At 37.5% G+C, this 12400-nt stretch overlaps 7 protein-coding genes across 7 annotated transcripts; 3 read left to right on the top strand and 4 right to left on the bottom strand.

The window, feature by feature from the left end:
• Window positions 1–66: 66 nt before the first annotated feature.
• On the top strand, window positions 67–1931 carry C9374_006622 (uncharacterized protein; the record flags this gene model as incomplete). The annotated part of the gene is made up of 2 exons (XM_044696503.1): window positions 67–1536; window positions 1635–1931. The coding sequence occupies 2 exons, from the start codon at window positions 67–69 to the stop codon at window positions 1929–1931; spliced, it is 1767 nt and encodes a 588-aa protein (XP_044546767.1).
• Window positions 1932–2110: 179 nt separating this feature from the next.
• On the bottom strand, window positions 2111–2854 carry C9374_006621 (uncharacterized protein; the record flags this gene model as incomplete). Its single annotated transcript, XM_044696502.1, has 1 exon — window positions 2111–2854. One exon carries the CDS (start codon window positions 2852–2854, stop codon window positions 2111–2113), a length of 744 nt encoding a protein of 247 aa, XP_044546766.1.
• A 154-nt stretch (window positions 2855–3008) lies between these two features.
• C9374_006620 (uncharacterized protein) lies at window positions 3009–5369 on the bottom strand (the record flags this gene model as incomplete). The annotated part of the gene is made up of 2 exons (XM_044696501.1): window positions 3009–4902; window positions 5050–5369. 2 exons carry the CDS (start codon window positions 5367–5369, stop codon window positions 3009–3011), a joined length of 2214 nt encoding a protein of 737 aa, XP_044546765.1.
• Window positions 5370–5477: 108 nt separating this feature from the next.
• On the bottom strand, window positions 5478–6191 carry C9374_006619 (uncharacterized protein; the record flags this gene model as incomplete). The annotated part of the gene is made up of 1 exon (XM_044696499.1): window positions 5478–6191. One exon carries the CDS (start codon window positions 6189–6191, stop codon window positions 5478–5480), a length of 714 nt encoding a protein of 237 aa, XP_044546764.1.
• Window positions 6192–6356: 165 nt separating this feature from the next.
• Window positions 6357–7742, top strand: C9374_006618 (uncharacterized protein; the record flags this gene model as incomplete). Its single annotated transcript, XM_044696498.1, has 2 exons — window positions 6357–6640; window positions 6737–7742. The coding sequence occupies 2 exons, from the start codon at window positions 6357–6359 to the stop codon at window positions 7740–7742; spliced, it is 1290 nt and encodes a 429-aa protein (XP_044546763.1).
• A 138-nt stretch (window positions 7743–7880) lies between these two features.
• On the top strand, window positions 7881–10841 carry C9374_006617 (uncharacterized protein; the record flags this gene model as incomplete). The annotated part of the gene is made up of 2 exons (XM_044696497.1): window positions 7881–8371; window positions 8519–10841. The coding sequence occupies 2 exons, from the start codon at window positions 7881–7883 to the stop codon at window positions 10839–10841; spliced, it is 2814 nt and encodes a 937-aa protein (XP_044546762.1).
• Window positions 10842–10996: 155 nt separating this feature from the next.
• On the bottom strand, window positions 10997–11938 carry C9374_006616 (uncharacterized protein; the record flags this gene model as incomplete). The annotated part of the gene is made up of 1 exon (XM_044696496.1): window positions 10997–11938. The coding sequence occupies one exon, from the start codon at window positions 11936–11938 to the stop codon at window positions 10997–10999; it is 942 nt and encodes a 313-aa protein (XP_044546761.1).
• Window positions 11939–12400: the final 462 nt, after the last annotated feature.

Here is a 12400-nt window from a genome sequence, read left to right as displayed (position 1 = left end):
TTCGGTTGTTGTTACAACCATTCCATGAGAAGACTGTCTCCATACAGGGTGATGAAGTTCAAAAAAATGTCTCACAAGCTCACTCATGCATCATCATGTCTCAAAATATTCTTCACAGCCATCATCATCCTGACGACCCTTCTGATGTTTCCTCATGCATCCAACTCGTCTAGGAATAATTTATATGAAGAAGAACAACAACCTAAACTCCCAAATATTGAAGTGAACCAGCAGAATCATGCTTTCCTATCGGAGCGAGGTCAAGGCTCTAGGTCCATACATCATCATCATAACGATAAAACTCGGGACCATGATGGATCCATAATGGTCCACAACAAGACTCTATCCAAAACTTGGAGAAATTGTAACATTGAGGGAGAAGGCTCCGAAGACTTTTTTTACTACTTACTCCATACGAATCCTTATGAAGTGTTAAGGAATCCAAAATATCCTCTCATTGGATGCGAAAGTATTTCTGTGCCAAATATGGCATATTCAGTCGTGGAAGAACATTGGAAATTGGATGCCTTTCCAAATGCCAAGTTTTACTCGAGACATGTGGTTGAAAATTTGTGTGAAACGTTTAATGTTTCTTTGGTGCCGAGTTGTAAGCAAGTGTTGTGTAATGATAAGGGATCTGTGATGACGAATGTTCAATTGGAATTGATTGAAGATCGATTGTTTGATTTCTTGAACTATTGTCAATATTGTTCACTGGCAAATGGATTTCATGAATATCATCAGTTATTGGAAAATCAAACCTGTAGAAATGGCAACAGCTCCATTCAACAAATGATTTCATCCTTTCCAAATTATATTCGATATTGTGGATCGATTAATATTGGAATTCCAGTGATTACCCCTTTGGCAATGTCCTTAACTGGGTCGCAGCAACTTCCATATATTTATACATGTTATTGCTTTCAATCGAATGAATTTGAATTATTTTGTGAAAAGAAGGGTGCCATTCATGTTATGCAAGAATTTAAAAGAATTGGAATTACAATGATGAGTTCAATACTCGCCATTGTGTCTCTCTTCTTTCTGGTCATTCCAAAGCTAATCATTTGGAGAATCAAAGCACCGAATCATAACTATACCTTTCTCCAAATTATTCCTTCCATATTTGTACTCCTTTCATTATGTTGCAGAATTATTTCTCTTCATGTCCCTCAATTCATGTATCCTATGCGGTTGGAAACGGTGTTTTCCTCAGTTGCTGAATTTTTAAACTATTTTAGTTTAGTACCTATTTTAATTTATTGGTTTGGAGTCATGAGATATTTACAAACTCTGAAACGAGCGAGTAGTTGGAAAAAGTATCTATTGTGCTTGTTTGTTTTGGTATTTTGCATTGGTCTAAGTATTGAATTGGGTTTTCTCGAGGCCCAAATTCCTAGAAATTTGACGAATGTGGTTTGGATTTTATCTTCATGGATTGTGGAAATGATCATTTTTGCAATATTTAGTGGTTTCTCCTTGTTCATTTATTTGGCACTGAAAAGAATTTCTGAAATTAACTCTGTTCAGACTTCGGTAAGTAATTGCAATGAAAAAATCACATATTTAGAGTGTGAAAATTCAATGTTAATATACCTTAATGATTTTGCATGTTTGGAATTGGAAATTCACAGTTTGGACGATTCTCCTTATTTTGTGTTGGAGTCATGATGGTCTTTACGAATGTTGATTTATGCTTACTCGTTTCTGCTTTGTGGAACGAGCGTGAAATGTACTCCTTCTTTTCAGCATTTGTGTTGGTCGTGTATTTGGTTCTCGCTACTGGAATTATAGTTTTCGAATTTAGTAAGGTTGACTTTGTCACCCTTTACCGATGCATTTTTGGTTCAAACCAAACAGACAATAGGTCTTGGGTCAGCACTTCTTCAAGTGCGGTCATTAACACAGAATATGAACAAATTGAACGATGAAGAACGCGCAAGTTTTGAAGTTTGTGATTTCTTTTGCCTGACAAATCATGTCAAATACATCCACTCTCATGAAGAATGAAAACAACTGTGTGAAATTAATATCAATAATAATTTATAAATTTTTGCACAATATCCTGCCATGAAACTTTATGCGGTGATAGAAAAACACTGATCACTCTTTACAACTTGATGCTTTGTTGATCACGAGCCATAGTGTATGCCTTGTTAACAAATGACCAATTAACAGCCTCCCAGAAAGTCTTCAAATAATCTGGTCTTCTGTTTTGATGATCCAAATAATAGGCATGTTCCCAAACATCACAAGTCAACAATGGAATCAAATTCTCAGCAATTGGAGTTTGAGCATTGCTTCCATTCCAAATCTTCAATTGAGTTCCATCCAGAACCAACCAAGTCCAACCACTTCCGAATAATGTAGTGGCCTTCTCAGTGAATTGTTGTTTGAATGTATCGATGGATCCGAATTGTTTTTCAATGGCTTGCTTGATGGCTTGAGCATCATCAATCTTGCTTCCGTTTGGAACCAAACATTTCCAATAGAAGGAGTGATTGAAATGTTGAGCAGCGTTATTAAAGATGGAAACACTCTTTGGATTCGAATCAAAGGCAGTCTTTTGAATAATGGCATCCAAAGGCTGACTCTCAAAACTGGTACCTTCAATCAATTGGTTAAGCTTATCTACATAGGTCTTGTGGTGTTTGTTGTAGTGGAAATCCAATTGGCGAGCAGTAATACATGGAGCAATTCCATTCTCAACAGGATAGTCCAATGTTGGTAATTGGTGCTTGTTTCTCACCATCTGGTTCATTCCGGTAGCACATACAGAACGGAATGGCTGTTGGGAGGAAGAAGAAGACTTTTTCAAGAGAGCGAACGATGAAGAGACTGCGGTTTTGAACATTTTTTTTTGGGCTTAAAGATTCTTTGCGTGCGCTTGAAAATGGGCTTTGTAACATCTTGTATTTCATAATTCCGAATTGATTTGTGAAATCTTGTTGACAACTACTATAATAAATAATTGATATGCTCCTATTTGACCATATGAATTCTGAATTTTATTCTTGCTGTTGTTTCAAGGCAACCTCAAGAATGGCAGTAAGCTTGTCAATTTCCATTTGTTGAACTGTCTTTTGACCTGTAGTCGTGGCTGCTTCTGTCTTCTTTGCTCCTTGTTGTTGACCTGCGGCTGGCGCAGCTTCCTTGTCTTTGAGGTCTGGAGGTCTTCTAAGGTTTGGAGAAAGCTTGAGTGTTTGTACAAGTCCCTTATCATCACCCACTAGCAGCGCAAAGCTCATTCTATTGAGTGCCTCTACAGCCTTGTGTTGAAGTTGTGGGTTCTTACTATCCAAATAGGCGCTATCATAGAGTAATTCTGCTTGTGTGACTGGATTGAATTGAACATGCGTTAATTTGGCTTTCTTCACAATTAACGAGCAAGCATCTGTCAACGAATCCCTCTTATTGACACTTAAATCGAACACTTGAACTCTACCATCGTCTGTGACAGCACAGAAAACTGTCGATGAAAATGGCGCCCAGTCAATATCTCCAACTCCACTTCCCAAGTCAAAAGTCATGAGAGGTTGTGTATAATTCATGTCCCATAGCTTGACATTCCAATCTGCACTTGCCGAAAGGAAAACATTTGGATGGAAATTGTTCCATTTTACACTGTACACGTTCATATTGTGGCCATCGTATGTTCTAATGTATTGGGAATTGTATGCCTTGGAGCACAAGTGAATCTTTCCTTCTTCAGTACCCACAATAAACAAGTGTGGTGTCTTGGGGTTGAAGTCAAAGCAAGTACCACCTGAATAGGCCACTAAAAAGTCTTCAGTAATTTTTGATGGGTTCATTTGAGTGAATGATGCATTCGCAGAGAAGGACTTGTCCGAATCAAATGCAACGGTAGAGGAAGACTCCAATTTAAGGTGCATAATGTCGGTGTATTGAAGCTCGTTCTTTGAAAGAGTCCAATTCGTAACTCTACCGTCACTACTCACTGAGAAGAATGACAAGGATGTTGAAATTCCCTCTGTTTCCCACTTCACTTGCCAAACTACACCATTATGCTTTCCACTCTTAACAGTTGACAATATTAGTGGTTTGCTATCCTTTTGCTTAATGTCAAATATCAAACAGGTACCATCGTACAAACCCACAGCTAACAGTGATGGATGTTTAGGATGGAAATCCAAACACATTGCACCCGATTCGGTGTAGAATGTGTATTCGGGAATTCCAGGATTTTTCAACGTATAACAACATATCATTCCTCCGCCTTGCTTTAAAAAGTTGTAGCTTCCATAGCTCACTGCAAATAAATCTGAATATTTTGGATTCCAACAAACTCCAGTCACAGAGAGTTTCTTCTTGTCTGGGAATGGGAATCTCCATAGAGGAAGTAAGGAACCCTCGGTTCTTCTCTTTTTGTCTTCGACAACGTCGTCAGAAGGATCATCCCAATACTTGTAGTCATGCAAAATTTCTTCCATTGAATTTTGATTGAGCATTCGTTCCATAAGTTTCAAGGTTGAGATCATTTCCTTGGAATGAATAATTTCTTGAGGTGTTTTCGCTCTGTTCGCCTTTTTGTTCTTGCCACCACCGTTACCCTTTCCGTTTTGTTTTTTGAGCTCCTCGAAATGTTGCTGATAAAAATCATGAATTTCCCATTGAGTAGCAGTTGCTTCAAAGGTCTCAGCTGCTGGAGGCTCTGTCATGATCTCCACTTCCTTGAAAGGATAGTTAAAGGTTTGAACCTCTCGATCAGAATAATTGAACTGATTGCGAAGAATATCCTTCTTTTGTTGAATATCATCTGCTCCCAAGTTGTCAGTTTCCACGTTCGCTTGTTCTTTGAGCTTTTTCTTTAGCAGTTCTCTCTTATTTTCATTTTCTTCCTTTTGAAGTTTAGCCTCTGGACCATCCTTTAGAATTAGGAATCTTTGTATAGTCCAAAGAAAAGGAAACATCAATCGAATGGAGCAGTGAAAAGATCATACGATGCACGAAATAATTATGTAAAATCAAACACCGTAAACAGATTGTTCGCATACGACAGTTCCTTTAGAAAACAATCATGACACCTACCCATCATCTGCAAAATGGAATGCTGCCTGTTCAACTGTATGCTCAAATTTAAATGTTCTATCCTCGTGATTGAATCGAACAATATTTTCTGGAGCATTTGGATTGGTTCCTTCCAAAATTCTATCCACTTCAACATTTAATTCTTCTTCAGAAAGATGGAGTTGATCCTCGGCCTTAATCACTTTTTTACTTAGTTGTCCTCCGAATTGATGTCCCGATTGTGGATCATGATCGGCCGTTGTATCAGTTCTTCGAGAGATCGTTCCTGCCTTCTCCTGACCTGGTTTCTTGTTGGTAGGAGCGTTTGTATTTCGCTTCATTTTTTTGTAGATTTGAAAGAATTTTTTTGGCGGGGAGAGTCGAACGGCCTACTGGTTTACTTTCAACGCGATTTGGTCCATCGTCTGATTATTAATCAATCTATATTTCTAGTGATGATTTTCCAATTCTTTTTGTGTTGGATAATAAACTCCTTCCTCAGCAACCCAAATGGTATTGGAGTTTGCACTACCAACAGATGTCACCTCTAATTGACCAGGAATTGGATTTCCATATTGCATGTTGTGTGAATGAAGATATTTTCCAGTATCGGCATGTTTCAGACGGAATGAGTCTCCCTTTTCGAGAGCATTGCTGCTGCTACTCACAAGTTCAACCACCCAATTGTCTCCTGTATCTTGTCCTTCATAGCAAGAGACCTCTTGTTGTCTGGACAATGGAGACTGATGCAAGTGAGAGTGTAATCTTCCTCCTGTTTGAGCGTGTTCCAATCGGACTGTCAACCCAGTCTTTAGAATGGTTCCATGAGGACAAGTATCTTCATCCTTTTTATCAGTTGAATATGCTCCTTTTATCACCCAATAACTATTCTCATCACCCTCTCCAGGGAAACACGTGACGCTTTGTTGTCCACTTCCACTTCCATATTTTACAGCATGAGAATGTAATCGACAATTCATTCCCTTGTGTCGTAATTTGACAATACTTCCACACGTTACTTTAATATTCTTTGGTTCTGGTGTTTCTTCTTGAGGTGTTATATGATCATCATCGGAAGCTGCAATAGGTGTCGTGATGATTCCGATAATGAAAAGAACGGACACTGCAACGACAAGTAAATAGGTGAATAGGCTTTTGCTCATTTTTTTTGGATTGCCAGGCTCCAACACGTGTTCTATCAGATAATAAATATTTGAAACAACAAAACTACCTTCGTCCCTTTTGCATCCATTCTTGTTTCAAGGAATGTTTTATGATACACCCTATCTTGCAGGGAAAATGTTTTTGAAACCACAGAGTTAAAAAAAATGCTTACAGGGTTATCGGCGTCATCAGAAGAACTCCATCATGAAAATATTGACAATGAAACGAATAATAAAGAGAACAACAAACACTATTCGGGATTAATTCTTTTCATGAGAAAGTTAGGTAAAAAGCTTGCTTTCATAAAATTGCTTTGCTTTGATAAAGATGAACACGGAGTTGATTGGCGAGATTGCATGAAATGTATTAAAAACGTTTCCGAGTTGACCCTTCAATTAATGATTCGAGGAGAAGAAGAGTGGGTGAAAGAGTTACATGTTGGAGATTGGTAGGTCATGATGATTTCATGTGTTTCAATGAATTGGATTTTTTCACATTGAAAATCTAATTTCACTACGACGTTTTTCAAAACAAAATTATTTAGGATTGAATGTTGTACAAAACAAGATCATTTGAATTCAAAATCACCTCCTCAAATTTGTGCATTTAATTATTTGAAAAATATGGAAAATTGGGCAAACAACCCAGAGACCATGATTATTTTGGATACATTGCGTCAACGATATACAGAGGAAGAAACAGAGCATCACAAACAATCAAAACGAAAGCTTTGTAATAACTTTAAATTGGGATTAGAGTGTACAGACAAAAATTGCGACAGAAGGCATTTCTTCATTAATGAACGAGAACAAGAGCAAAATTATAGAGATGAGAAAGATCCATATTGTGGAATTAATTTTCAAAATCCAAAAACACTTTCAAGAATTGTCAATGATAACAACTCGCCAGAGTCTCGATTTTCAAATGCTGACCTCGTGGATGCCACTCCTAAATTTACTCCAATTGAAAAATTGAATAGAACACGAAGAGCTCAAATTTTTGCCAAGTACTTGGTTGACCAGTTTGGAAAAGACTTTCTTTCATCTGGGATGGTATTGGACGTTGCTGGAGGAAAGGGAGAAGTTTCATTTTACTTATTGACCGAGTATGGAATTCAATCCACAGTCATTGATCCAAGAGAAGCAACTCTTTCAGAAAAACAATTACAGAAACTACACGGAACAGGCACTAGCATACAATATGTACATGAATATTTCACAAGTTCAGAACAAGATTGGAGCGATCAGTTTCGAGAGCTAATCATGAACAGCTCAATCATTGTTGGACTCCATCCTGATCAAGCCACAGAGGCCATTATTGATGTTTCACTTCGGTACCACAAGCCAGCAGTAGTAGTACCGTGTTGTGTCTTTCCCTCACTCTTTCCAAATCGAAAATTAACGAGTGGTGAACATGTCGTGAATTATGTTTCCTTCATCGAATATTTGCTAGAGAAGGATCAACACCTAATGCAATTAGATTATCTTCCAGTCATTGGAATGAACAAAATTGTGAGATCTAAACCTCCTTGCCACGTATTCACACAATGAATACATACGAGTAATAACTCTAGATGTATTGGAAATCAATATATTGTAAGACTGAATTGAACAAGAGTTAATTTGGCTTTTGGTGTCATGCAAAAAATTTCCCGCCCAAACTAGCCATTTCACACAAATTCAAAAAAAATGAACGAATTGAACAACGCCAAGGACAGCATTAAAGTCTGTGTGAGGATACGACCTCTGAATGAAAAGGAAAAATCTCGGAATTCTGTATCCATATGGAAAACAGCCTCCAACAATACCATCTATCATCATTTCAATCCATCGTCCATAAACAACAATAACAGTTCGGGAAATAACCCGACGAGTAGTACTAGCAACAACAACAACAATAACCTTCTTTCATCATCGGCATCCTCCTCTTCCTCTCTTTCTTCATTACTTCTCCAACAGCAACAACAAAATAATGGCAATAATAATGATATAATGAGTAGTAGTAATAATAATAATAACGGTATTCCAACAAGTTATACCTTTGATCATGTCTATGATCAACAAAGCTCTACGGAATTGATCTATTCAGAAATGTGTAAACATATTGTGATTGCATCGGTTCGAGGATATAATGGAACGATCTTTGCCTATGGACAGACATCCTCTGGAAAGACTTTTACGTAAGTTTTATCATTTTGTGAAAGTTTTTGTTTCAGTAATTAATATATTTATTCATATTGAAACATTTCATGAATTTATGAACATTAAATCATTATTAATAATATTGAAATATCATTATTCACACCTCAATCATGCATGTGTCACAGAATGAAAGGTTCCAAAGACTTGGAAGGAATTATTCCTCTTTCAATACGTGATGTTTTTACAACCATTTCACAAACACCAGATCGAGCGTTTCAAATACGAGTTTCCTATCTTGAAATTTATAATGAAATTATTAATGATTTACTCGATATTGAAAACAAAAAGTTAAAAATTAGAGAAGATCTCTCCAAAGGAGTCTATGTCGAAGGAGCAACAGAAGAAGAAGTTTCAGATATTCAACAAGTGCTTCGATTAATGGAACGAGGTGAACATAATCGACATTTTGGAGCTACCAACATGAATGACAGAAGTAGTCGATCTCACACCATTTTCAGAATTACCATCGAGTCCATGGATGCAGAAATTGCAAAACGAGTCATGGAAGATGATGAAAATTTAGACATGTCTTCTGACTCGGATTCCAATACACGAGTTTTGTACAGTACACTCAATTTAGTAGATTTGGCAGGATCTGAACGAGTTTCAAATACACTTGCTGAGGGACAACGATTGAAAGAAGGAGCTGCCATTAATAAGAGTTTATTCACACTTGGTAAAGTCATTTCAAAATTGAGTGAAGGAAATTCTGCTCACATTCCATATAGAGATTCAAAATTGACAAGAATTCTTCAGAGTGCTTTGGGAGGAAATTCGAAAACAGTTATTATTTGTACAGTTACACCTGCTTTACAGTATTTTGAAGAAACTCAATCCACTCTCAGTTTTGCAAATCGAGCGAAAAGTATTCAAAATAGTGTCACCATTAATGAAATTCTTGGAGATAAGGCACTGTTGAAAAAGCTTAAAAAAGAAAATGCAGAATTGAAATCAAAACTTTTAACTGAAATCACACGATTAGAAAAGGAAAAGAAGGAATGTATTCGACATTACGAAGAGAAGTTTTCTCTCCTTCAATCGAGTCAATTCTCTTCCGTGAATGACGAACAAGAAAAAGCATCTCTTAAAAAACTCATTCAAGAAAAGGAAAAAGACCTCGAGTGGATTCAAGCTCTCTCTAAAAGTAGTCAACAACGATTGGATGAAGAATTGAAACACTTGCAACACACACTTTCGAGTACGATTGAAAATTCCAACCAAACCATTTCTGCCATGAAATTCGAGCATGAGAAGATCATTGCTCAGTTCAAGCAAGATCATGAACAAGAGTTGGAAAGATTAAAAACTTCTCATCAACAGAAATTAGAAGAATTGACTCTTCAACTCTCTCAGAAATATGAAGTTGAACAACAACAACAACAAGTGTTAAATTCACACCTTCATGAAGTCGAATGTGAATTAAACAAACACATGACATTGTTACACGAACGAATCAAAGAGTTGGAAAGTTGCAAGGAAGATCTAGAAACACAAATTCAAACTCTGAATTTAGAACATTTAGAACATGAAAAAACAATTCAAATGGCGCACGACACTACAAAAAGTACTCTGGAACATGTGCAACAAGAATTATCTCATTTAACACACACTCATGAACAAGAAATTCAAACACTGCGAGAGACTATTGAAAAATTACACACTGAAAATCAATCCAAAGAATTTGAAATCAGTTCTCTCAAAGAAGCCATTGATTCTCTTTCTCAATTATTGAAGGAAAAAGAGGAAGCAATGGAAGAACTTGAATATGATTTTGGAATGTTACAGAGTCAAGTCAAGCAGCAACAACAACAACAAATATCATTAGAATTGACATCAAGTGCTCTTTCTCGAGAAGGAGGAGAGAACAAATCTGAATCTCATTCAAATCTTGAAGAGCTCGTTCAACAAAAAGATGCTTACATTTCTCAATTGCAAGATGAAATTACTCTCAAAGAGCAAGCATTTAAACGGGAAATTGATGATGCAGTCGAAAGGATTAAGGAGCTTGAGGAAGAGAAGGAAAGTATTGTGACAGGAATGTCGAGTAAGCTTGAGGAAATGAATCGTTTGTTGGTAGAAAACAAAACACTCCACAAGCAAAATGAAGAGTTGAAGTCCAAGATTGAATATGGAAAGGCTCGATCGCAGCGACTCATTGAAGAGAGAAAACGAAAGGAGGTGCCTTCACATCCGTTAACTCCTCGTCACGAATGTGATGACAGCATCAACAGCACGCCATGTAGTCAAGAGTTCAAAAAGTGTAAATTAAGCACCCCACCTTCTCTTGACAATGTGATACACCAGGGCAGCAATTCAAGTGGGCTAACAACAGGAGTTTCAAGCAGCAATTCCCATCACCACTATTTCATGAATACAAGCTTGGAAAAGCTCGAAGATTGCTCATCGTTGTCCATGATGACGATGAATAAGGAAAATAAAATAAACTAAGCTTGTTGTTTAACACAGAATTCTGCCATATAAGCTAGCAATCAATGAAATTCGAAAAACAACCCTGTTGGTTTTTATGTCGTGTTGAGTGTTAGTGGTACAAGTCCATCAAAAAGTGAGAGAGAGCGAAAATTGTTGTTTGATCATGATCAGGCTTATTCCTCATCTTCATAGTAGTGAGTCAACCATTCACGGTGAGCAGCATCCAACTTTTCGCTTTGTGGTGTGGCAACACCAATTTCGTCCAATTCATACAAACGTTCCACAAACTTGGTTCTTTGGTACATCCAATCTCTCCAGTTTTGAACGTTGAATCTGAGAGTCAAGCCCCAAAGGGTGAAACCAATGAGCGTTCCAACAAAGACCTTTGATCCCATCTTGTTTCTGAGGAAACCATAGTGGTATGCAGTTCCCTTTCTCTTTTGCTCAATGAGCCTCTTAGCAGCATCTTGTCCGAACAAGGCAGCTTGATTACCTTGCAACTTGGAAACCATTGGCTTCTCGAATTGAACGGTCAAACCTTGCTTAAGCCACAACTCACGGACCTTTGGATCGTAAGCAGCGGCATCATACCAACCACCAATCACGGAATCACCTCTGCCGATGGTGTTATTGAAAAGTTCTGGTGGAATTGCCAATACCACACCTCGTGGATTGATGTTCAATTCCTTGCTAACAACACCCCAGTAGCTGTTTTCAGCAGTCTTGGATGGATCCCATAAATCTGCTCTCAGCTTTTCCAAAGCAACGCTTGGATTGGAAAAATCAATATCGGTCTTCTCTTGGAGAACATCGATAATCTTGTGGATTTTATCCTGAATATTTTGTTCGTTTTCAACAGAGTATGGAGTAGCATCCAAAGAAGCAACATTGTAGAATCCAACGCTGTTATCAATTGTTGTGAGTGCCTTTCCATCAACATTGAAAGCCTCCAATTGCTCGGCAACCACCTTATCCACAGGCTTTAGGCTGGCTTCATGTTCAGGATACTTTTCAGCCCACTCATAGTCATCTTCAGTGTTACGGATGGCTGAGTCTCCCTTCAGCTTTCTCTCCTCTTCGAATCTGTTGAACAAATTGTAGAGTCTGGCCCACATTTTGTATTTATTTTTTTTGTCTTTTTTTGTGCATTAGCGAGAAGAAGCACTGTGTGGCGGTAGAGTTGACTCTTACAACTCGCAACGAAGTTTGCGTTGCCAAAAAACACCAAATTAAGACTTGAAGTTTGCTCCCAAGAGCCAAACAATATGAAGTCTTCAATTCTACATGCTACTTGCTGATGGTGGTGGTGATGATTTGAATTCTGAAATCATCCAACGTGGATGATGCAAAAGAACTCGCCGTGATGATGATTTTGAATTTTTCGAAAATATTGGTGATGAACAACGATGAAAGGTCTTGACAGAATTAATGTCAGAATTGACACATGGTTTCATTCAACAATAATAACTCTCGCAGTGGATGATATTATTTTGATATTATTCGTAACATGTGAAAATCATTGAAATCCTTTATGTACCAAAACTGTAACTCTTTGTGTGTTTATTGATAATCATGCT

Source organism: Naegleria lovaniensis (assembly GCF_003324165.1).
Source record: "Naegleria lovaniensis strain ATCC 30569 chromosome Unknown tig028, whole genome shotgun sequence".
Classification (NCBI taxonomy): Eukaryota; Heterolobosea; class Eutetramitea; order Acrasida; family Naegleriidae; genus Naegleria; species Naegleria lovaniensis.
Note: the sequence above shows the minus strand (reverse complement) of the source record. Positions and strands in the feature narration are given on the sequence as shown.